The following is a 27,164-nucleotide window of genomic DNA, read 5'->3' on the forward strand; positions in this document are numbered from 1 at the left end:
GAGTGGTCCTTCCAGTGTGGGAGAAAAGAAACATCCTATACCTCACCATATAACTAAACAACCACCTCGCATACCTCCCTAGTGTGATATCTAATGTGTGGCTGCCAGCAAACACGTGTCCCCACATGAAATTATTTAACAAAAATAAAGGCAATGTGACGCTACTCTGAACCAATAAAGTGACCATAAAGTATTTGTGTAAAACACCCTACACAAAATTATTATTAAGTTATATATATTAAGTGTGAATAAGATGTGTAAAAAACACACAGCACAAAAACTGCCCAGTGAAACCAAATATTTAAAAAATATTATATATACCCCCCCAGGGGTTACATATGCTGTAAACCAGTGTATGTAATATGTGTAATACTGATGTCACCCTCCAAGGATACTATAGAGATATACAGCCAAAATGGGTAGCAAACCCCACCCCCCCGCCCCCAAAAACCCAGAAGTGTGCACAATAAAATGCAATATAACAATAATTGTGTTACCCTCTGCAAATTATTGAAGTCAACCATAAAATGCAATTAAACAGTATTATGAAGGAAAATAAAGTAAATATAATAAATATTCATACATATATCCTGTAAATCTGTGCAACAGTTCTCATATAAAGTGTGTGCACTTCTCATTTAAAACACATACAGTGACTGTATGCTAATCATAACACCATGTGAATCCTTCACTACCAGTAAGGATGGCAGCTCACCTTAAAGATTGGACCTAATACATATAGGTCTAATGCGCATTGCCCTTTTTGAGTTGTGGCCAACTCATATCTTGATATTTCTCCACTGATTACTTCACTAGGATGAGGGTCGGAAGGTCAGCTGGTGTATATAAATCCAGTCCTTAAAGGTTAGGTTAATATGCTCAAAGAAACAAGGAAGGAACGATCATCGCACAAGACATCCATAAAAACTTGCAAAAGATGTATTAAAAACTTCTTAACATACATTCACATTTAAAAAATCACCATGCTCTTCCTGGATCGATGATGTAATTGGCTCCGTCTGACATGTTTCATATCAAGTCACATCACAAAACATGTCAGGGCGGAGCCAATGACATTATCCATGATCCAGGAAGTGAATGCCGATGTTTTATGCTCCTTAACCACTTTCAGACCGGACCATTTTGCTGGTAAATGACCAGAGGTGTTTTTACACTTTGGCACTGCGCTGCTTTAACTGGTAATTGCGCGGTCATGCAATGTTGTACCCAAACGAAATTTGCGTCCTTTTCTTCCCACAAATAGAGCTTTCTTTTAAAGGTATTTGACTGACTCTGCAATTTTTATTTTTTGCGATATAAACGTAAAAAGACCGCAAATTTTGAAAAAAAATGATATTTTCTAATTTTTGTTATTAGAAAAATCCAATAAACTCAATTTTAGTCATACATTTAGGCCAAAATGTATTCAGCCACATGTCTTTGGTAAAAAAAAAGTCAATAACTGTATATTTATTGGTTTGCGCAAAAGTTGTCACATCTACAAACTAAGGTACATTTTCTGGAATTTACGCAGCTTTTAGTTTATGACTGCCTATCTCATTTCTTGAGGTGCTAAAATGGCAGGGCAGTACAAAACCCCCCCAAATGACCCCATTTTGGAAAGTAGACACCCTAAGGAAATTGATAAGAGGCATGTTGAGCCCATTGAATATTCTATTTTTTTGCCGCAAGCGATTGAATAATGACAAAAACATTTTATTTATTTTTTTTTACACAAAGTTGTCACTAAATGATATATTGCTCACACATGCCATGGTTATATGTGGAATTGTACCCCAAAATACATTCTGCTGCTTCTCCTGAGTACGGGGATACCACATGTGGTCGACTTTTTGGAAGCCTAGCCGCGTACGGGGCCCCGAAAGCCAAGCACCGCCTTCAGGATTTCTAAGGGCGTACATTTTTGATTTCACGCCTCACTACCTATTACAGTTTTGAAGGCCATAAAATGCCAAGATGGCACAAAACCCCCACAAATGACCCATTTTAGAAAGTAGACACCCCAAGCTATTTGCTGAGAGGCATGTTGAGTCCATGGAATATTTTATATTTTGCCACAAGTTGCGGGAAAATTACAAACTTTTATTTTTTTTTCTTTTTTTTTCACAAAGTTGTCACTAAATGATATATTGCTTACACATGCCATGGGCATATGTGAAATGACACCCCAAAATAAATTCTGCTGCTTCTCCTGAGTACGGGGATACCACATGTGTGGGACTTTTTGGGAGCCTAGTCGCGTACGGGGCCCCGAAAACCAAGAACCGCCTTCAGGATTTCTAAGGGTGTAAATTTTTGATTTCACACCTCACTACCTATCACAGTTTTGAAGGCCATAAAATGCCAAAATAGCACAAAACCCCCCAAAATGACCCCATTTTGGAAAGTAGACACCCCAAGCTATTTGCCGAGAGGCATGGTGAGTATTTTGCAGCTCTCATTTGTTTTTGAAAATGAAGAAAAAAAAAATAATGTATATTTTTTTTCTTTTTTTCAATTTTCAAAACTTTGTGACAAAAATGAAGGTCTGCAAAATACTAACCATACCTCTCGGCAAATAGCTTGGGGTGTCTCCTTTCCAAAATGGGGTCACTTGGGGGGATTTTGTGCTATCTGGGCATTCCATGGCCTCCGAAACTGTGATAGGCAGTGAGGAATGAAATCAAAAATTTACACCCTTAGAAATCCTGAAGGTGGTGCTTGGATTTTGGGGTACCGTACGCGGTTAGGCTCCCAAAAGGTCTCACACTTGTGGTATCCCCGTACTCAGGAGAAGCAACAGAATGTATTTTGGGGTGTAATTTCACATATAACCATGGCATGTTTGAGCAATATATCATTTAATGACGACTTTGTGCAAAAAAATAAATAAATAAATAATAATGTATTTTTTCCACAACTTTTGTCAAAATATAAAATATTCCATGGACTCGACATGCCTCTCAGAAAATAGCTTGGGGTGTCTACTTTCTAAAATGGGGTCATTTGGGGAGGTTTTGAACTGTCCTGGCATTTTATGCACAACATTTAGAAGCTTATGTCACACATCACCCACTCTTCTAACCACTTGAAGAAAAAGCCCTTTTTGACACTTTTTGTTTACATGAAAAAAATTTTTTTTTTGCAAGAAAATTACTTTGAACCTCCAAACATAAAGTGTTTTTTTTAAAGCAAAAGCCCTACCGATTAAAATGGTGGGTGTTTCATTTTTTTTTTCACACGGTATTTGCGCAGCGATTTTTCAAACAAATTTTTGGGGGAAAAAACACACTTTTTTTTATTTTAATGCACTAAAAATCACTATATTGCCCAAATGTTTCATGAAATAAAAAATATGATCTTAGGCCGAGTACATGGATACCAAACATGACATGCTTTAAAATTGCGCAGAAACGTGCAGCGGCGACAAACTACGTACATTTTTAAAAGCCTTTAAATGCCTTTACAGGTGACCACTTTAGATTTACATGGGGAGGTCTACTGCTAAAATTAGTACCCTCGATCTGACCTTTGTGGTGATACCTCACATGCATGGTGCAATTGCTGTTCACATATGACACCAGACCAACGCTTGCATTCGACGTTGCGCCTTAGCAGGGGGGGACAGGGGTGTTTTTTTTTTTTTTCTATTATTTATTTTGCTTTTTTTTTTTTTTTTTAAACTGTTCCTTTCATTTATATATATTTTTTTATGATTTTTATTGTTATCTCAGGAAATGTAAATATCCCCTATGATTGCAATAGGTAGTGACAGGTACTCTTTTTTAAAAAAATTAGGGTCTATCAGACCCTAGATCTCTCCTCTGTCCTCAAAGCATCTGACCACACCAAGATCGGTGTGATAAAATGCTTTCCCAATTTCCCAATGGCGCTGTTTACATCCCGCAAAATCTAAGTCATGAAATGCTCGTAGCTTCCGGTGTCTTAGGCCATAGAGATGATTGGAGCCATTCTGGTCTCTGATCAGCTCTATGGTCAGCTGGCGGAACCACCGGCTGCATTCTCAGGTTCCCTGTTGGGACAGGAGTGCCTGAGAAAACCATGGAAGATGGTGCGGGGGGGGGGGACATTCCCTCCCACTGCTTGTAAAAGTAGTCTAGAGGCTAATTAGCCGCTAGGATTGCTTTTACATAAAAGCCGACCGCTGGCTGAAAAGAATGATACCAAGATGATACCTAAACCTGCAGGCATCATTCTGGTATAAGCACTCAAAGTCCCGCAACATACCAGTATGTTGCTGGAACTGGTTGGGCATATATTGTAATTTTTTTTTCATGCAGCCTGTGGGCTGAACGAAAAAAATATATTGATCGGTGGGTATGCCCACCATTAAATACCACCCTTCATCCACCCACTTTTAATGGTGGGCATACATGCACCATTTATATATGCCGAAGCATGGGGGCAACCTCCCGCAAAAGGTAGGAGCAGATCGCTCCTCCACCCCGTATGCCCCCATGCTTCGGCATATATGCTCTTTTTTAACTGTGGTGGTGAAATCACCTCCGACAGTGCTGGAGTCGCGGCTTTACGTATCGTGGGAGCAAACGCTGTTGCTGTCAAGATAAATAAATCCGCTCTGCAGCAGAATGGCGTACCTGCTAAGCAAATGATGGTTAACAATAAAACAAAGTAACATTACAGTATAACAGTAGGACTTACCATACCTGCAAAGCAAATACAAAAAAATAGCAAAAAATAACACATTTAACACAATCTGTGCCTAAAATATATATATGCCTAAGCATGGGGGCATCCTCCCGCAAAAAAGTTATGCCGCGTACATACATTCAAACTTTTCCATGGGCAAGCCCTCCGTCGGAATTTTGACTGTATGTACGCGGCATTAGGAGCAAAATCGCTCCTCCACCCCTTATGCCCCCATGCTTCGGCATATATGCTCTTTTTTAACTGTGGTGGTGAAATCACCTCCGACAGCGCTGGAGTCGTGGCTTTACATATCGTGGGAGCAAACGCTGTTGCTGTCAAGATAAATAAATCCACGCTACAGCTGAATGGCGTACCTGAAAACAAAAAATGGTTAACAATAAAACATTGCAGAATAGAATACAGTACAAAGGAGCTGAACAATAGAGAGAGAATAGTGAGGTCGCGTACACACGCGGGGACTGTCTGCCGAAACTAAGTTCGTCAAACAGTCCGCTCAAACTTTTGAATGAACGAACACGCCCACACACGGCACTTTTTGAGCGGACAAATACGGCAAACTTTGTTCGTCGTACTAAGTCCGCGCAACTTTTGAAATGAGCGGACTCGCCCACACACGAGGCAACAGTCCGCTCATTTCGAGCGCGTGTGCAGGTAGGCGGGGCCCGCGACGGAGACGTCGCGGGCTCCGCCGCCTGGAATGGACTTAAAGGGGAACCCCAACGCCGAAAAAAATCGGCGTGGGGGTCCCCCCAAAGTCCACATCAGACCCTTGTCCGAGCACGCTACCCGGCCGGCCAGGAAAGGGGGGCGAGCGAGCGCGCCCCCCCTCCTGAGCCGTACCAGGCCGCGTGCCCTCAACATGGGGGGTGCCTTGGGGAAGGGGGGGCCGCGCGGCCCCCCCACCCCAAAGCACCTTGTCCCCATGTTGATGAGGACAAGGGCCTCTTCCCGACAACCCTGGCCGTTGGTTGTCGGGGTCTGCGGGCGGGGGGCTTATCGGAATCCGGAATTTAATAAGGGGGCCCCCGGATAATGGCCCCCCACCCTATGTGAATGAGTATGGGGTACAATGTACCCCTACCCATTCACCTGTAAAATAAAAGTACCCAAAAAAAAACACAACACACGAGATAAAATATTTTATTGCACAGCTCCGGGGGTCTTCCGTCTTCGGGGGTCTTCTCGCCGGACTCCTCCGCTATCTTCTTGTAGCTCTTTTGCTAGCGGAGGAGTCCGGCTTTCTTCCTCCCCGCCGCCGGCCTCTTCTCCCGACTTCGGGGGTCTTGTCCCCCTCTTCGGTTCTTCTGCCGGGCCACCGCGCCTTCTTATAGCTCTTTTGCAGGCGGTGGCCCGGTCTTCTGTCGCCGCTGTCGCCGCCGCCTTCCGTTCTTGTTCTTCTTCTTGTTCTTCTTGTTCTTCTCCAGGAGATGTTGACACGTCGCTCTCTCCGGCCGGAATGCCAGTGCCGCGCTGAGCGGCCACTTATATAGTGACAATGGGGCGGTGTCACATGGTATATGTCACATGGGTTGGTCACATGGGTTGATGTCACATGGGGACTATGACATCGTAAGGGGGCGGGGTCACCATGTGACCAACCCATGTGACATATACCATGTGACCAACCCATGTGACATATACCACGCGCTCGAAATGAGCAGACTTCCCTCCGAGCGGGAACAGTTTGCTCATTTCGAAAGTAGCCTACACACGGGCGGACTGTTCGCTCAAACCAAGTTTCAGCGGACAGTTTTTCGGAATTTCCGAAAAACTTTGTTCGTCAAACTGTCCGCTGAAACTGTCCGCTGAAGCCCCACACACGAGCGGACTGTCCGCTGAAACACTGTTCAGCGGACAAAGTTGAGCCAACAGTCCGCCCGTGTGTACGCGGCCTGAGAGAGAACAATAAAACGACAACTATTTTTGTTTTTTTTATTTTATATTTTTTTTTTTTTTTTTTTTTTACTTTTTTTTTTTTAAACACTTTTTTATGTAACTTTAACACTTCTGTTGTAACGGTTCCAGCGGTTTGGGTCTCTCAAAATGTGATGGCATCTTGGGAGACCCTGTGAACGTGTGCCTAGCCTGTGCAATGCTGTACCCTACGCTAATACTCAACTAGTTCATGGTAGCGTTCAAAACATTCACCAATGCAAAGACCAGGATTGTCAGGACAGCGGGGACAACAATAACGGGTGTCACGCCTAAATCCGCGCTTTCTGCAGACACAACATTTTCTTTGGGGGGCTCGTTGGGTAGGGGTACTCGGGAGGGCATAAAGATAATGCCTCTCATGCAGCCGGCTTACTGCATCTGGTAGGGGAAGGTGAGGTGGAGCACCGTCTGGATACAGAAGGGCTCTGACGATATCCTCCTGGAATTTAAGGAAGGATCCAGTCCGTCCTGAAGCTTTGTGTAGTACATAAGCATTCAGTATAGCCAATTGGAATAAATAAACAGACACTTTTTTGTACCAGCGTCTGGCCTTACGGGCAACTAGATACGGCGCCAACAACTGGTCATTGAGGTCCACCCCTCCCATGTTAAGGTTATATTTGTGGACACAGAGGGGTTTCTCCACAATACCAGTTGCCGTAGGAATTTGGACCGTCGTGTCTGCATGAAGGGAGGTAAGAACGAAAACATTCTTATTATCCCTCCCCTTCATAGTGAGCAAATTATTACTGCGCAAGCAGGCTCTCTCCCCCAGCCTAAGAGGGGACTCTACAAGCCGCTGGGGAAAGCCCCGGCGATTAGGTCGCACGGTGCCACATGCTCCAATCTGCTGATCAAACAAGTGACTAAACAGTGGCACGCTTGTGTAATAATTGTAATAAAGTGGTACCCCTTTCCGAATAAGGGTGACACCATGTCCCACACTATCTTACCAGCGCTTCCTATGTAGTCAGGGCAGTTCTCCGGCTCTACGTGACTATCTCTACCCTCATAAACCATGAAACTACGTGTATAGCCTGTGGCCCTGTCACAGAGCTTATACATCTTGACCCCGTATCTGGATCGCTTGTTGGGGACGTATTGTTTGAATGACAAGCGACCAGAAAACTTAATCAGGGACTCATCAACGCAGACAACTTGATGGGGAGTAAACAAGTCTGCAAAACGTTGGTTGAAGTGGTTTATGAGGGGCCGAATTTTGTAGAGCCGATCGTATTCAGGGTCTCCACGAGGACGACAGAGTTCATTGTCGCTGAAGTGCATGAACCGCAAAATCATCTCGTATCGTGCCCTGGACATGGAAGCAGAGAACACGCGCATATGGTGAATTGGGTCAGTGGACCAATATGACCGCAACTCACTCTTTTTGGTTATGCCCATGTTGAGGGAGAGGCCCAGAAAGATTTAAAATTCGGAAACCGTAACTGGTTTCCATTGTCTGGCAAGGGCGGACTGGGGAATAGTGGCGATGTGTTGACCAGCGTACAAATTGGTTTGGTCCACAATAGATCTATAGAGATCTTCGGTGAAAAACAGTGAGTAAAAGTCAAGTGTCGTAAAATCAACTGTTTCCACGTTAATGCCAGGTTGGCCAGTGAATGGGGGAAGTACGGGTTCTGCAGAAGATGTGGGCACCCAAGTAGGATTGGCGAATTCTGCAGGAAGGGCACTATGGGTACGACGGGCCTGTCTTTGTCTTCTTGGTGGCAGCGGGACACTACTTGTGCTTGCCACCTCGCCAGCTTGAACTGCACTTATGGGACTCGCCACGTCACCATGTGTTACTGCAGTGCTGGATGTAGGTCCAGGGTGTACTAGGCCGCTGGTGCTTGCCAGTTCACCAGAAGAATGAGCGGCTCTAGTACGTCTCTGCTCCATACGAGTGACCTGCGGTTCCTGCACCTGAACAACAGAATACATTCGGGATTGGGCACACCTGTTCTTAACAGCGGCCTCATCTCCGTCGTCAGAGCTATCTGTCATGGAGCCGCTGTCCTCTACAGGATCGTATTCTGAGCCTGAATCTGACAGATGAGTGACGTCCTCTTCACTATCTGTCATGCTCAGAAACGTGTAGGCCTCTTCACTAGTGTACCTTCGCTTTGCCATTTTGGGCTCTAAATTTAGGGGTACACTAGTGAGACTCACAGGTAAAAAAGCACCTAGCCTGTCAGCGACTGTTTCAAAACGCTACAAAAAAAACTGTTAGCGATCGCAGGGATCAAGCCTGACTCTGCGAACGCTGCAGTTATGTGTGTTGTGTTTTGTAAGTGACAGTGATCGATCGATACTGCACTTGGGTGGGCTGGGCTGGGCTTGGCGGAGGGGCTAAACGCAGGTGCTAGCAGGTATCTGGGCTGATCCCGCTAACAATGCGTTTTGGGAAACCTAAAATGCTGGCAACGCTAATATAGATCTGATCAGATACTATATTACTAAGGGAGGTGTATGCTTTGCGCGTGGGTGTTAGCGGTACTGGCACTAACCTGACGCTGGGGCGACGCAGACCTTATCTGACCCTCAAACTTATATCACCCGCCGGGTGATCAGGGGGTTAAACCTTTATTAGGTAATAAATGGCGGGTGCCCTGAAACAAAAAAAAAATAACTAACCAACCAGCGTCACCTGTAACAGTTATATGGTGATCACTGGTGAAAGGGTTAACTGGGGGGCAATCAGGGGGCTATGCGGTAGTATATGGGGGTCCCTGACGCTATAAAAAGCTGCGGCGAACCTAAATACTTACCTGCCTAACTAGCGTCACATGTGACACTAATACAGCGATCAGAAAAACGATCGCTTATTAGTGACACTGGCGACGGGGGGTGATCACGGGGTTAAATCTTTATTGGGGGGGTTAGGGGGGCACCCTAGAGCTAAAGGGGGCTAACCCTAACTGCCCTAACAGTTATTACAGTCACAAATGACACCAATGCAAAAAAAAAAAATGCACTTGGTGTCACTGTGACTGGGGGGGGCAGGGGTGATTGGGGGGTGATTGGGGGGTGATCGGGGGGGTGAAAGTGTGCCTGGCGTGTTCTACTGTATGTGTAGTGTTGGGTGCAACTCACCGATCCTCTCTCCTCGGTGCCGGAACGAAAAAAAGACCGACACGAGGAGAGATTACATCACTTCCTCTGCCTGTGTTTACATTACAGGAGAGGAAGTGATGTCACGAAGGATTTCCATTCGTCGGGAGCGATCGCGAGGGGGTGGCCATGAATGAATGGCCGCCCCCTCATCCCGGATCGCTCCCGAACGAATACCGACCGCCGCAGGCACCGGGGGGGGCCCGATCGGGCCCTCCACCCGCGGGAAGGCAGGGACTTGTATATACGCCCATATGCCTGCCCGTGCCATTCTGCCGACGTATATCGTCGTGCGGCGGTCGGCAAGTGGTTAAGGGGCCAGAGTTAACCTGCCCATGCTTTTATCTGTGTACGCCATTTTGTGCACACTTAAACGTGAGTGTATTTTAAGAAGCTTTTAATAAATCTTTTGAAAGCTTTATCTGTTGTCTTGCGCAATGATGGTTCCCTTCTTGTTCCTTTGAGCACATGCACCTAACCTTTAGGGAGTGGATTTATATACACCAGCTGACCTTATGAACCTAATCCTAGTGAAATAACCAGTGGAGGAATATCAGGATATGAGTTGGTCCCAACTCAAAAAGGGCGATGCACATTAGACTTATATGTATTTGGTCCAGTCTTTGAGGTCAGCTGGCATTCTAACTGTTGAAGGATTCATGTGATGTTATAAACAGCATCCAGTCACTGCATTTTATGGTTGACTTCAATAATTTGCAGAGGGTGACACCATTATTATTATATTGCATTTTTTGTGCACACAGCTGTGTTTTAGGGTTTTTGCTACACATTTAGCCTGTATATCTCTATAGTATCCATAGAGGGTGACATTATTGCACATATCACATACACTGGTTTGCAGCGTATTTAACCCTTAGGGTCATATTAAGAAATTTTTTTAAATGTTTGTTCTCACTGGGTAGTTATTGTGTTATTGTGTTTTTTACACATTGTATTGACACATACTATTTTTTGCTTCCCCTTACATAATAATTTTGTATAGAGTGTTTTGCAAAATACTTTATGGTAACTTTATTAGTTTGGAGCCGCATTGCCTTTATTTTTGTTAATTTCCCTCACTGATGGAAAGCCTCTGGGATGTCATGGTTTAATGAAAACATCTCGGTGTCTTGCCTAAGTTTCATACTTCCTAAGATAGGAGAAAATACTGAAACGGACTGAGAGATCACATGAGATGGGAAGACCACAATAAAATGGGGGCGGGGAGTCTATTGTGCATAAGAAAGGAGCCAAAGGTAAAGGCACTAGGGTTAGTTGCTGTGAGAAAGATCATTACCCACTTACAGACTGGAATATTTGCCCCCTTAATGACCAGGCCATTTTTTGGGATACGTCACTGCGTAGTTTTAACTACGGCACTGCAGCCGTGCAACGTTGTACCCAAACAAAATTTACGGCATTTTTTCCCCACAAATAAAGCTTTTTTTTGGTGGTATTTGATCACCTCTGCGGTTTTTATTTTTTGTGCTATAAACAATAAAATGGTGACAATTTTAAAAAAAAAAACAATATTTTTTCAGGCCAATATGTATTCTTCTACATATTTTTGGTAAGCGTATATTGCTTGGTTTGTGTAAAAGTTATAGCGTCTACAAACTATGGGAAAGATTTATGGCATTTTTATGGCATTTTAATTATTTTATTTTTTACTAGTAATAGTGGGGATCTGCAATTTTTAGTGGTACTGTGACATTGAGGCAGACAGATTGGACACTTTTGACACATTTTTTGGACCATTGACATTTATGCAATGATCAGTGCTATAAAATGCACCGATTACTGTGTAAATGTCACAGGCAGGGAAGGGATTAACACTAGGGGCGATAAAGGGGTTAAATGTGTTCCCTTGTGAGTTTTTCCTATTGTGGGGGATGGGACCGACTAAGGGAGGGCATATCACTGTTCAAATTACTACATACAGCAGATGTGTGTCTTCTCCCCTGTCAGAACAAGGATTTGTGTGTTGTTCTGGCTTGTCCCCACCCGCCATCCACTGGGCGCGCGCACCTGCTATGGCTTTGGTACGTTGTTTTGCGGTAATGAACCACTTTGCAAATGGAAATGTGCTTGTGCCAGTCGGCAAGTGGTTAATGATGTCCTGGTGGAAAGCTATAGCTGAAAGAGGTGTCTGACTTGGTGCTATAAATTAGAGGCTGCAGGGGTAGACCCGAGCAACCAAATGCCAGGAAGAGAAACTACCAGAGGACTCAGTGGTATGAATAAACATCCTCCCACTTGCAGAAGTGGTGGTGCACCTTCATGAAAAACACAGAGCAGATGAGTTAGAGGAGCTCTGGGTTCAAATCCTGTGGCTGGAGTGGGAGGTAGGCTCAGAATGCCTACAGTGTACTACTGATTTAATAGATGAAGGAGATAACAGACTTATTGCATTAATTCACACTGCATCAATCTGGCTAGAAACAGCCCTTTGTAAATCGGAGTCATCTGCAGGTGACTCAAAAACAGCCTCTCCTGAAGTAGACTGTGAGGACCTTGAATCTGAATCAAGGATGATAATGGGGGCCTCAGGCATGCTTTGAGATGGAGGCACAATGGGTTGGAGCTAGACTTTGTTGAGGATGGGACCAGAGTTTACCAAAACCTCTGCAAGCAGATTTCTCCAGTAATTGAGAAGAGCTGGCAAGACACCTGAAGTAGTCATAGAGGTCCTTGCTGACTTGAGGGATGTCTGAGTCTCACACAACATAGTAAACACCCCTATAATCAGTGAGGGATTATGGACAGAGGTCAAAGGCAACTAAAGTGGCATTGTCCTTCTATACATCCATGAGAAGACATGTTGCCCCATGTAGCAGAAAACTAGGCTAGCAGAATAATAGTTAAAAGAAAAACTGTACACCATAGTGTAATATTGCCAAATAACAATAAATAAATGTACGATATATGCAATTGCACTCACAATATAAAAAACACCCGGTGAATAAGTCACAATTGAGTGTACCACCACCACACAGAGGGCCTCCTTACCAGATACCACATCATAAAGACAGATATCTCTTTAAGAAATTGAGTCCTCATCTGAGAACATCTTGCAGCTTGATGTTGATAATACTCTAACACCACTCCCAAAGTTTTCCACACTGTTTTGGGGTTTAGTCACTGGGTGATGCTGAATTTATCTCCAGTTTTTGAATATTGGAACAGTATAAAATAATTTTTTGGACTGCAAATAGCAGTCTCTTTTTCATTTTTATTGTATTTATTTCACATTAATTGCTGCTTTGGGATTGGTTCACTAGAATTTATTTTGGATTAGCGCAGGTTTTTTACACCCTAGAATTATAGTTAGATTTTTCCAGCATAGCTGAAGAAAAGGCATCCATTCTCCTGTGAAGTGTGATGTTAGAGGTAGGGTTATACAGGTTCAACTATTTTGGAATTTGCATATCCCTGTGTTCCTCAATGGATGATAAAGAAATAGGTACATCACCTGTTTCAGCAGATGTGTATAAGGAGATTATACAGGATTAACATTTTTTGGCAGTTAGACGGTGGTAAACATACTGTGTAACTTTTTGTGGATTTATGTTTTAAGTTACATACAGTATATAAAAGTGGCAACTAAGGAAAATACTAAAACTGATACACAATGCCTTCACATACCATGTTATAACATCCTAACTGCTCTGATCCTGGTCCCCTTAAAACTCCTAAAAAAGTTTACCCTTGTGATTTAATACAGTATATTACTGTAAGAATACAATTACACTGCAATACATAAACAATTGAAGTCTTGGTAGATTCTGAATATTATCGAATTAATCTCTGTTAATACTGTATAGAGAATGATCTCTCCACATGTGCATACAGTTATTTGTTGCTAGATTTTAATGTTGTCCTGTAGGTTATTGATACTTTATTATACTTTCCTTTTTTTTATTTTTTATTTTTAAACAACATTGTTAATTAGGCTATCAGGCTGGGTTCACACTAGTGCGAATTGGATGCAGTTTTACCACATCCAATTCGCATGACAGGACATTGTGATTGACTCTCTATGGAGCTGGTTCAGATATCTCTGTGGTGGCTCCAGAGCAGCTTGCACAGGAGTCCTGTGCATCTTTGGCTCAGTTCCAGGGCTGAATTCATGCAAAAATTCAGCCCTGATTCGTCCCTGGAACTGAGAACAGGGACACACCAGACCCCTGCTGTCAGAAGCATCTGGCATAGATGTGAACCCAGACTAAAAAAGTGACTTGCCATTGTATATAATTATATGATTTAATTAAAGTTTGCTGTAAATTAATTAATTAATGCTACAAACTAAACTGTTTTTCACTTTCACTTTAGGGTATTTACAGTTGTATTCATGGAGTTCCAATAGAAGACAGACAGTCTACAATGAATTCCCCTTCAGCTACAATGAATAATACTCACTCTAATATACTACGACTCCTCCGGACTGCCAAGAATATGGCTAATCTTTCTGGGGTAAATGGGTCTCCTCAGAGTGCATTAGACTTCATACGCCGGGAATCTTCAGTATATGATATCTCTGAACATCGGCGGAGCTTTACTCACTCCGACTGCAAATCTTTTCAGCCTGAGGAGAATCTTTTCAGTGACTACATCTCTGAAGTCGAAAGGACCTTTGGTAACCTTCAGCTTAAAGACAGCAATGTCTACCAAGATCATTTTCACCATCACAGGCCACACAGTATAGGGAGTAATAGTTCTATTGATGGTTTGTATGACTGTGAAAATGCACCTTTCACAACACAGCCCAGATCACTATCCAAGAAACCTCCTTTAGATATAGGTTTGCCGACTAAACACCCAACAGCCCAAATAGGTGACCTTTATGGAAAGTTTTCATTTAAAAGTGATCGTTATGGTGCCCATGATGACTTAATTAGGTCAGATGTTTCTGATATATCCACACATACTGTCACTTATGGCAACATTGAAGGCAATGCAAAAAGGAGGAAGCAATATAAGGATAGTCTAAAGAAAAGGCCAGCATCTGCTAAATCTCGAAGGGAATTTGATGAGATAGAACTGGCCTACCGTCGGCGTCCAAGGTCTCCTGATCACAAACGCTACTTCAGAGACAAAGAAGGTCTACGAGATTTTTATCTGGATCAGTTCCGGACCAAGGAAAACAATCCCCATTGGGAACATGTAGACCTGACAGATATGTACAAAGAAAGAGGGGAGGAGTTGAAACATGAAAGTTCTTGCTCTAATAGACAACATCAGAAACATACAAGTGAGTATGCGCAGAATGAAAGAAAACATGGCACTGGAGGAAATGCTTGGGAGAAAAATCTTTCTAACATGGAGTGGGAGGACAGAACTGCAACTAACTTTTGCCGTAACTGTCCTTCAAAGATGCACAATTATGCAGGGCAGAATACCAACCGTGCAGCTTGTATCCGCTGTGAAGTCTGCAAGAAGGCAGGAAACCTTTATGACATCAGTGAGGACAACTCACTTCAAGACTTGGATGCTCGGCCAATTCCACCTGCCAACTCAAAATATCCACAGAGCCCATCAAATGGCAAAGCCCAGAAGCGAAACCGGAGCAAGCTTCATCGCCAGCATTCATATGATACTTTTGTGGACCTCCAGAAAGAAGACGTGACCTTAGCTCCACGCAGTGTCAGTTTGAAAGATAAGGAGCGCTTCTTGGATGGCAGTCCATATGCCCATATGTTTGAAATGCCTAATGAGTCATCCTTTGCAAGCAAGTCCCATGGCCCAGGCCATAATCCAGGGGGGTACATGCTCAGCCGTTCCCTTTACCCTGACCGAGTCACACAAAACCCATTTATTCCAACTTTTGGGGATGATCAATGTCTGTTGCATGGGAGCAAGCCCTACTATTTTAGGCAACCAGCTATTGGTGGCTTAAAGGGAAGATCGGACTTCCGAGGGACTGGTAAATCACTCACTGCTTTACAAGCGGGTCCCGCTGGACGTTTCCAAAAAGACATTTGTATAGGAAATCAATCCAATGCCTGCGTTTCAAACAATAAGAACCCCAGATCTTTCAACAACTCTACCAATGGCCATGTGTATGAGAAGTTATCCAGCATTGAGTCAGATGTCTGAGAGGGGAATTTGGGCTGGGACCTAAATTCTGTATTTCCCAGTTCCCAAATGTTATTCTCATACAGTGAAGCAGGACACAGGTGTTCTTGAATGCTGTTGGTATGGGATGCAATGCAGCTTTTCTATTCCCTTTCATTTTTCTTCTCTTCCTGGGGCCATCTCGTATTTCTATTCATACGGAGTTCATATCATAGCCTGAAGAAGCACCAAGCTGACAATAAAGAGGGGTAGGGGGGTTATTGTTTGTCTTAATTTACCTGAGACCTGGGCTGAGCGCTGTAAGGAAGGGAGGAGAATTTAATATGTACAGACATTCTTGAATTTTCTTCCTAAACCATGAAACGGAGAGCTTGGAAAAGACTTAGAATCAGAAGGGTCAGTTGAAAAAGAATAAAGAATAGTTGGTGCAGGGGAAGTTTAGAATGAAAGAGGGTACTGCTTACACTATAGGAAGCTTCCAAAATCCTCTTAATGTTGGAATGCAAGCTAGGGCATTCTGTGTAGATGAGCCAATGACAACCGAAGGGATAACTGGGAACTGCCCTGGCTTAAGTGATAATGTATGTTTGTGTTGAGATTGTCTGAATACACAGGTGGCTGGAAACATATGACTGCATAAAACCCTAAAGTGAGATAGCTCCACTTGTCCATCCATCAACTCAATTAATATTCCAACCATGCATTTGTCTTAAAACAATATCAGTTTATTTGCATTTAGATTTGATCATTAGAGATGTCATACCCTGCACAGATATTTACTTTGCAAACACACAAAGTAAAAAAAAAAAATCTCTTGGTTCTTTAAAGAACTGAAAATGTTTTTTCTGCTCAGGAACATCACAATAATATTTACATTAATATCTACTTTTAATGCCCAGAAAAATAGTATTCCAATAGCAGGATTGGGATTTTTTTCTTTTCATTCATTTCTAGAATCCTGAAGTGTAATCTTAAAAAAAAGTATATTTTTTATATTTATTTGGCTGTGCAAGACTTGTAATTTTGCTGTTCAGCAGTTCATTAGTTCTATGATCTCAGCCATAAGACTGTTTAAAATTAGAAATAGATATAGAATTATCAGGACAATAGGCTATATGAATCACATCTGCATCCAAGGGCTTCCTAGTATGGCACTGTCTTTTCAGGAACAGATAGTATCAGTCTGGGTTTAGGAAATATGGTTGTCCTTCATAATGAAGGCATTTTTTAGCACTCTTGAGGCTCGTCCTTTCACACAGCCTGTTTCCATACACCATAAACAGCAGAATATTAAAATACTATATATCATAAGTGAGTTTTACCATTTCACACCTGATTTTTTTTATATCTATTTTGTCCAAGTAAAACCCCAGACACTTCTAATGGCTGCAATGTTGTATTTTAAACAGATTAAATAGAATAATTAAATTGATAAATACATAACCATGATTTTACCCTTGTTACAATGAATACACCAAACAATTCTGAAAAACACTCCTGCCATTAAGCACATAATGGTTGGTCATTGTAAAATGATCCATATTTCCGAGGGCTAACTGTAACAAGCTCTGCATTTCAGCCTAAAATATAATGCTCACGTATGTATATTTCCATTAACATTTACTGAAGTAGATATATTATTGGATGGACAACGGAAGATGGTTTGGAAAGTGTAGTGAGCACATGGTATGGTTGGTGTGGTGACTGAGGGCAGTATCCTAGCACAAGAGCTATGACCATAAGGGCATTAATCTTAATTTCTTCTAGGCGGCACATGGTTATAGCTGGAGATAATGGGAAGCGCCATCCTAGCCTCCAATTAGTCCTTCCATCACAATAAGTGTGAAGGGAGAGAAATCAGGGTGCCGCTTCGGTCATCAGAAAAACAGGATGGGGTCCTACCGCCCACTGTTAATTTTTTATTTATTTTTTGTAAATATGTGGTTGATTTTTTTTTTCAATAGACTTTTTAATGAATTTGTAGTTACACAGAGGGAGATGGCTGTGTGTCTTACCCCAAGACACCTATTTTATAGGTTTGAAGGCTCTGTATCCCTGTGCCATTTCCCTGAGCTATTGGATCATAATACTTTAAGATCCCTTGCTCATTTTTTTTCTTCATGTGCCAATTGACAGAGCTTGGTCCTGGAGTGAAGAAGATTTTTATTATGTGCCAATTCCTTGAGACTCTGAATTTATGTGCCAAATTACTGAAGCCACCTTAGAAACGAGGCTCTCATCAACTTTACCCTAACTTCATAGCCTTTACATCTATGAAGCCATTCAAGCAGAATGTGAAACTGGCAATATATTTGTCCCCAGATATGGTGGCACTACTGGCAAAATGGTTTAACCTTTTCTCTGCCAGAACATTTGGCAGCTGGCTGTTCTAAAAATGTTGAATCAAAATAAAGTGTTGAATACAACTGAACTTATACTTCACACTTTGAAGCATGTGTATCAAGGTATAGATGTGGAATGCAATTTATGAGTTTCACTCAAGAAACGTGTATCAGGTTTCTGTGCCCTACAGAAGTCCACTTGAATTTATCCCTGCGAAGTATTGCTATAAGCATTAGTTAATTTTTGTATACTGGTTATACCAGGTGCCACTTTCAAAAGTGAAAAAACACAAAGGCAATAAGAACACGTTTTTATACTAGATATAGTCAGTAGTACCTTGCATATTTTTTCCTTGCATTAGTAAACATAGTGCCCCATAAACCCTTTTCAGTATATCTCATTTTCTTCTCTTTATTTGCATTTCATTTTTATAAACGCACAGTTGCACGCATACATCACACTATTTCATATCTTTTAGCTGAGCAGTTATGTCATGAGTGCCATGACTGAAAGAACACATTTAATATTATTGTTTCTGGGGAACAGTTTTGAAAAGGCTTGAAGATATTTTGGCTAATACAGCAAAAATGTTTGCCATTTTTTCTTTAATAAACAGTATGTACTATATGATTTTAAACTGAACATTTCTGAAAAGAGTTTGCTGACCTAATCCCAAATACTGTTGTTTTGAAAAGTAGTTAAGTAGCCAGTCTGCACAGAAAATCATATTTCAACTTTAAAATATTGAATAAAATAGTTCAGATAGCAATGTATTAAGAAGTTGAGCTTTTTTTTAAAATAAAATAAAAATAATTAAAAACACATCCATTACCCTGAGCAGAGCAGAGCATGCATACATGCAAATGATTGTGCCATGCATCTTATAAATGACTGCGCCCATCTGAGTTAAAGAAATAATCTTAGTTCCCTCCTTTATGGTAACTCTAAACTGATAAGCTGGAAAGGCATTTAAAGCATAATCTACTGATAATGTTAAGTACCATAAAGCAGTTATCTCATCTTTTATTTTGTACAAATGTAAAATAAAATTGTGTTTGTGTGCACTAAAATACATTTTGGTGTAATTTTCCCCGAAAAGATAGAGTGTGCAAATATCATGCACCTTAAAAAATTGCAGCTACCATGTTTTTATTCTACAAGGCCTCTACATTCAAAATATTTATTGTTCTAGTCATTATTGCTGATTTCAACATGTGTCCGAAAATGTATAAAAATGGCACTAGAGGGGAAGAGGTTAATGGGTAACTATAATGATAAAGTACTGCCTCCCAACATGCCTTCTTAAATTCCTTTGAAATAAGTGCCTAAAGATATCATAACAATTATCCTTTTTCCCTGTTTCTACTTCTGTGTTCTGCCAATGAATCAACAGTGTCTACAGCTGGCATCTATAGACTACTGTGCCCTTTGATTTCTTTACTAGCTATTTGTGCAGCTTTATATAATGCCCCTTGGTCTGTTGACAGAAGGGGCCAGTTTTGGTAAGTATGCTCTATCTATAAGCATTGGACAAGTGGACCTAGATATAGTTAGGGGGCAGTACTCTATAAATTAAGTTATTCTTTACATGTAAAGTCCAGTACTCAGTCCAATTTATTCAGAACAATGGAAAGTCCCCCCATAAGTAATGAGGCAGTGAACATAAAGAAATCGGTCAATCTACTCTTGATTATAATGCATATACAGTTCTTGCTCCTAAAAGGAAAATTCAGCAATTGCAGAGGGATGCCTCAAATTGTGGCTCTGTGCAAACCTAGAAAGCAATGAGCCAGTCACACAAGCAGGAATTTAGGGTAATGCTCTGTATAAACAGTGTATGCATCAGGCAGAATTTGCCATATTGCAAGGAAACAAAATCTGCATTTTACCAATTTTAGAAAATCATAGGGCCTACAGGATGTATTGAAAAGGTAATATGAATAACAATAAATTCTAAAATTACTAATTTTTAATGTAAAGGTTCTGCACATTGTTGTACATTGTTCTGTACAATAAAGTACACAGACATGTACTTTATTGTCTTTGTAATTATCCACCATTTTCCCAGCTGCTTTTAAAACACTTGGACTGATCATGTAAACAAGGGCTTGTATACATGGCCATTGCTGGCTTTTTACAACCAAACATATCGCAGCTCAAACATGTTTTCAAATGCAGGCTGTGTTGGAACTATTATGCCTGTAATGTAAACACATATCCATTAGAACATGCTGCATCCAAAGAAATGTAATGCAATATAGGTGAAGAGCAGCATCATGTGCACTATGCCATTGAGGTAAATAGAATATGCTGACCTGCATTTAATGCACATTTCAAACAAACATCAGCACTGTATCTGCAAGCCCCAAAGTAGGCAGATGCACATAGTAGAGTTGATTTACCAAAGGAATATAGCTTGTTCCTTAGCAAGGTGAATTTTCAGCTTAGGGAATGAGATTAAGCTCTGCTGACTTTCATCATACAATCATGTGCAAGCAAAAATGTTTTTTTTTTATATTTTCTTTCACACAATTCTTTGTAAAGTCAAATTTCACCACATTCACTAAGCCAAGTGAAAATTCCCCTGCAAAATGGAAAAATTACTATGCTAAGTAAATAGCCTAAAATGTCTCTAGTACATCAACTACAGTGACTTGAATATATTTGTCAGAAGAGCAGCAGACAAACCTTTTCAATGGACTGTGCTAAATCTTTTCAGTGTATATAATTGATCTGCAGCAGAAGTTTATCCTTTACCAGCATGGATTTAAAGTGGTATTAAACACAAAACTGCATTAAAATACAGCTTACAAATACTTCAATGCGGTGGCTGCATTTGTTTTGTTTTTTAGGCTTTTTTCCTGTATTATTACCTGGTGATCAGGCCATTAAGTCTGTCATTTTCAGCTTCATTTAACAGATCAGGCTGTCCAAAAAAAGTGGCAGTTAGAGAAATGACATAAACCATTTAACATTGCCAGGGCTGCTTACACTGGTCAGTGTTTTAACTCATTTTTGTAAAACCTTTTTCCCAAAAGAAAAAAACTATTATATATATTGCCTAAAATGTGCTAGCTGAAGTTCAACATTAATTTCTTTGTCAATTCTAAGCCTGTTAGTATATCTAATACTACCCTCTCCACAGATTTACAATGCTTTGTTGCATTATTTATTTATTTTGTTTCTATTTGTTGAACTGGCTGGGCTTTTTTCGAGCCAATTCTACTTGTTGGATCACCATGTTAAAAAAGGGGGAAAAAAAACCCCAAAAAATTGTGCAACCACCACATTTTATGATTGGAAGCTGCAAAATCATATATTTTTGTTTCTGGGTTTAATACTGTTTTAATCATTTAAATGTAGTGAACCCGCATTTAGGACTTCTTGACTCAAGACTTAAAAGGTGTACATAGTGATTTGAAAATATTTTTATAGGAAGGGATCAGGTATAGAATAATTATTAAAAAGCTGGACACCTCTTCCAGACTTTAAATAGTTCAGTATAGCAGCCATTTATAAAATGAAAAAGGAATGAAAACTTGATTGAATGAGCAAAAATGCTTGTGATATTCTTAATTCACTCGCAGCCCCTTGCAAAAGAATGCTGGAGATGTTAACAAAGAATTCTGTGCTCAGTGTGCATTTGGCCTTGAAATAGACTAATCAAGTTCTGGGCTATGGCCTTGGTTTTTGTTTGGTGTTACCAGAGAGAAAAGCAGGGATCATTATTCTTTGGCTGGAAGAAAACTAGCCATTTGTTCCTATCACGCAGTTAATGCTAAGAAGAAGAACTTTCTCTTAACTGAAATTGTATGTGGTGCACATAAGTACTTACGATTAGCAGGCTCAATGTTCCCAATAATCGTTTTCACTATAATATTTATAGGCTATTTTAAGAGGGAAAGCTGTTTATAAAGGGGTAATGTAAGTGTGACAAAATACTTCTTCATGCGCTTCATGGTTGTTAAACTTATCTCTATTTTATTTTTGGAACAAAGTATGCTGGTCAAGGAGAGGCTAGGTACAAACTGAATTGATTTTACCCCTGCTCTCTCTATTTTTTTTATATATATCAAAAATCATACTGTGTTTGGCAAGTCTATAGCTGGCCAAACATAGCTTTCATTCTGACTGATTCCTGCTGAATGCACAGAAAGTTGTGTCCTGTTGACCCCACCCAGCTTGACAAAGCTTGACTGAAAAGTCAAAGGAGCCAGGTGGGAAATTGTCTGCCAAGCAGTGACTGCATTCAGTCAGCATTCTCAGTGCAGATTTCTCCATCCTTGTTGCTTAGAGTGGAAGGAGGAATCTCTTGATTTTCTCGTGTTCAACCCATAGACTGCACAAGAGAAGTTTAGTTATGTATGGCTAGTTTTTGTCTTGCCTCTATACATTTCCTCCAGTGGTAGAGTAAGTACTAAAGAAGATGACCCCTTCCTAGCCACAAAATACATTTTAGGGCTTCGAGATTTCTGTTAGAAAATTCTGCTTGTTAAAATAGAATTTTCTGTTGCAGAGGTTAATGGTTTCTGCATGCAATCTAGCAGTAATTACACATTCATTGCATGTATCTATATGTTCACATGTATTCAAGAGATAATTGCAACAGCTGCACTGTAATTGTGCTGTCAAATTAAGTTGTTGCAGTAATGTTATATATTAGCTTATAACACATCCATATAGCAGGTTCTTTAACTGTTCTTTGTTTAAAGTAAAACAGTCATGACGAAACATGATGGGAAAACCTAGGAACATTGTTTATTGACTTGCAGTTAATGACTTTCCCAAGTGTGTCACAATGCATCATGTTTCGCTAGCATAATTTTAGAAACAAAAATAAATGATCACATATATGATTTTACATTTAATGTTTTAATAATATATATACCACACATACCACAAGATTTCTTGCAACATGCAGGTAATAGAAATGCATGCCTTTGAAAGCTTATAAGCTTATGTCATGCATATGATTATTTTAAAGTGAGATTCTGACGATACAAATCCCTTATCAGTTTGATCAATATGTAAACAATTTTGAATTACATTCTAGTGCTTATAATCCTGTTGTGCCATATTTGTTTTCATGCACAGTTACATTTTAATACATTTGCATCTAAGATGCTAACATTATACAGATAAATTCTAGAGTATGTCAGTACATTATTGATCCAAATGTAATGTTAAAAACAAACCTACTGCCCTCAATCATGTTTACCCTGAGACATTCATATGCTTCTAATCCTTGCTGTTTTCAGTCAGCGGGGCTGACATCCTAAACTACCATAGCTATTTTATAGTGCAAATACAAGACATACATTTACATATGTCTAAATAAAAATGCAAAGAAGGTGTATATAGCTAAAGAGTCAGAGCATTGTCAGCCAATGACAGAGTAAAATATTAGTAGTAACATGGTCCCGGCAGTGAACTCATATTAATCAATGTGTTGCCTGGCAGCATTATTTTTCAATTTGATATTCTTATTCCCACTAGTATTGATGTTTGCTGTGCTTTTTAATTAAAAAGATGTCTTGCTGGGGAAGGAAAACACCTGACAAGGTCGAGCCTGTTCTGCAGGCTCAAATTTAAAGTGCAAGAAGCCTGTGGCTTTGTCATTCATGATGGCTGCATTTGTACAGTGGTTTTTGTTATGTCATTGGCTATGCCATGTAAACTAAGAATTAATCATTAGGAAATGGATAAGCCTAGTTTTAATACAGTTTCCGCAGACTTCCATGTATCACTCCTGTTCCATCTTCTGCAGTTTGCTTCTCACTTATTAGCATGTAGAGCACACAAACCAGACATAAGACAGCTTTGATTAGCTTTAACTACTGGACACGTTTATACTATTGCTTGATATGATTTACATGACATTGCTATTCTTTGCTATATTTATTAAGTAATGTAATTGTAACAAAGGAATGTGGTGGTCATATCTTAGCAACGTGAGGCAGTGAAACAAGTGTTAAGAAAGCATGTAGATTTCCATCTGACATCCAATTGCAGTTTATAATAAAAGTTCCTGAATTGCAAAATACCTTACATTGGCATGCACAGTTGTTTCTATAGTATGAAGTGACCATTGTTTTCAGCTGTAGGGTTATTATACTGAATATAGGTACATAAAGATATCTATTTTCCTAACAGCAATATAAGACAACAGCCATAACACACTCTAGGGTTTTGTAGAGTTCATCAGCATTACTTCCAAAGGCATCAGACAAGGTAACAGTGTTGCTGGTTTAAACTACACTGTTGCAAGGTACTACTAACCTAAATATCCAAAAAATATTATTTTTCAATTTCTGCTGGGCTATATTTAAGGGCTCCTGTGATTATAATAAAACATATTCTGTGTAATTAAATATATATCAAGCTAAGAGGATGAAGCTCTATAGATCTTGCATTTGACTTCTCTTTCCTTGATACACATGCTTTTAATAGAATGAAAAGGTGCAAAAAATAGCAATTGGAAATGTTAATGTTGTGCCCACAATTCTATGGGATTCTGTATGCCAGACAAAGGATGGAGAGAATGAGATACTTCAGGGATACAGGTAATGATACAGTCATTCTCCTATGTAATTTCAAGTGTGTAATTTTTCTTCTTTGTGGTTTTCCACTTTTGGCTGTAGAAATGTTTGCCGTTAATGTATAGGAAATATTTCATTTCTTGAGTAGCTTTTTCTTGTGTGGTTGGTTCTATCTACTCATTTATTTATCTTTCTTCTTCACAATCAGCTGCTTTTCTGGCTGAAATGCATTATCTCTAGATGCTGCTACCATGTATGAAAAATCATGTAGTATTCTGAGCGTACCACGAGATGGAGCTGTGATTGGAAATCATGGTTTAGAGAAAAATACAAAACTGTTGCCAGGAAGATTTTCAGTGCCAAATTTTTATTACGTGGTTTAGTGGTTAAAAAAAAAATGAAAATGTAAAATGTGAAATCTGTACTACCAACAGACAGTGCAATCAAGTCATTGTTTAATGTCTACTGTATTTTAATGTCACCTCACTTGTTAGTAGCAAGTGATCACAAAATATTGCCACATGCCTTTTCAAAAATGTTACATAATGGATTTGGGAGATTCACCTATTAAAGTTTGTGGTCCCATGGAAAAGTGCATTGGCACAAAGGACAATTCAGATGTTAGAAACACTAATATTGATATTGGTGAACTCCCTTTGTGGTTACAGAAACAAAGGATAAGATGGCAATGCAAGAAATAGGAAAATGCTCCCCACTAAACCTTTTACTTACTTGGGAGGTTATGATGCGGTTAAAGGAAAATGGAACAAAGAAGGATTATATTATCAAGGTGGCGGTACTCCAGGAGACATCTCCCAATGTTTTGACACTAGGCTTTTTATGAATTTTTGTTTTAAAGAAACTAAGTGTTTAGAGAAGAATCTGACTTCTTGAATTACACTTAGTAATATCATTAGAATTAACTGTATATCATTTCAGAGGTACATGCCATTATATGCCAACTACAATTGTAGCATCATAAGTATGTTTAAGACACAGTACAATTGAGGTTAATGAAAGTCAACACTGACTACATTGGTTAATAAATTAAATAACTCCTTGGTCTTAGAGGGCACTTCATACATCAAGACAGATTTTGAGGAAGATTAAAATGTTTTTAATCTTCAAAGTGATGCCAGTTTTCCCCATGTTGGTTTAATAATCTAGGAGAAAATTATGGCAATAATACTTAGAAACTGGTAACATCTCTGTATAAATTAACTTTTCTATAAATTTAAACTATTTTAAATGAATACAGTCAGTCATTGGTAATAAATAGCAGATGACAGTGCATTACATTTCCATGCAGGTGTTTGGACCTCCAGAAGCCGTAATCATTTAAACTGAAACTTACATCACAGCCCAGGAGAGAAATGAGAGCAGCTATATTTGGTGTACAGAAAGCCAGAACTGTGATTTTTTTTTTCTGTTGTGTTAATTTTTTTAGTTTTTTTTTAATGTGTTCATGAACAAGAAAAAAAATTAAAAAATTGTTTACTATAATTCCTCCTCTGCTGTTTACAAATAAAAGTTTTAAAGGGACAGAAACTTTAAATGAAAATAACGTATATATAAATATATATATATGTACATATATATATTGAAGTTAATTCACAGGCGTTTTACATTATGAAACAGGGTGTTTTTTTTAAGTCAAATGTTTAAAGAAAAAAAAAAAAGGAGTTCAAAATTATCTCTGACTTTCATGTTGTTTATATGTGTGTAAAATCGAACAAACAAATTTTGAAGGCAATTTTTCAACGCCTCTTAACTGGTATAATAAAAAGAATAAAATAAAAGGACTCAATGGAATTTTGCCAGAGACTTTGCGACTTATGGGTATACAATTATCTGAGAAAACAGTTTTGTGCTACTTCACTGAATAACTTTTCATTTTATACATTTTAAGTTTGCCTGTTAAAATATATCTCAGTTTAGGTCAAGATCACAACCTTTACATTACCTAAGTATCAAACAATGGAAACATACCTGATATGTTCAGAAATGTTTCATGGAAAATTCTATTTATGATTAAGTAATCGGAATTATTTTTAAATAAAATAACATATACTATTATTAATTGGGGAAATGGTAAATGCTTTTAGTTTGGTGTTATTTGTTTCTTGAACCGATTATATTAAGAAAGATCAAAAAAAAAAATGTAGACCATAAAACACTGTTGAATTGACACTCACTACCTGAGGAGACATACTGTTTACAAAAAAAAACAAAAAGGTTAAAAAGTAACTTAATTTTTTCTGAGGGAAAAGCTCTCTTCCCCTAGTCAGTAAAATGTATACAAGGATTATAGAAAACACAGTTGCAGAGTTCTACCTGCTGTCCATTGTAACAGAGCTCACAATTTGATTTCACCCACTTTCTGCAATCAGTTCCTGCTTCCTAAGTGCTGAATAGAAGGGTTTTCCTGCTACAGCCATATCATCAGTGCCAGTGTTGTAATAAGAGAAA

General features: G+C 39.7%; 1 protein-coding gene across 1 annotated transcript in view; it reads left to right on the forward strand.

The window, feature by feature from the left end:
* GRIN2B (glutamate ionotropic receptor NMDA type subunit 2B) overlaps positions 1-26,775 on the forward strand; it is a 969,425-nt gene extending 942,650 nt beyond the window's left edge. Inside the window, exon 14 of the mRNA XM_077452507.1 lies at positions 14,071-26,775. Within this exon, the coding sequence (XP_077308633.1) occupies positions 14,071-15,834 (1,764 nt within the window). The 3' untranslated portion in view covers positions 15,835-26,775. The remainder of the gene's footprint in view (positions 1-14,070) is intronic.
* Positions 26,776-27,164: the final 389 nt, after the last annotated feature.

The sequence above is a fragment of the Lithobates pipiens genome, unplaced genomic scaffold (genome assembly GCF_037356315.1).
Source record: "Lithobates pipiens isolate NorthernLeopardFrog02 unplaced genomic scaffold, aLitPip1_a1.2 Scaffold_23, whole genome shotgun sequence".
In the NCBI taxonomy this organism is placed as follows: domain Eukaryota; kingdom Metazoa; phylum Chordata; class Amphibia; order Anura; family Ranidae; genus Lithobates; species Lithobates pipiens.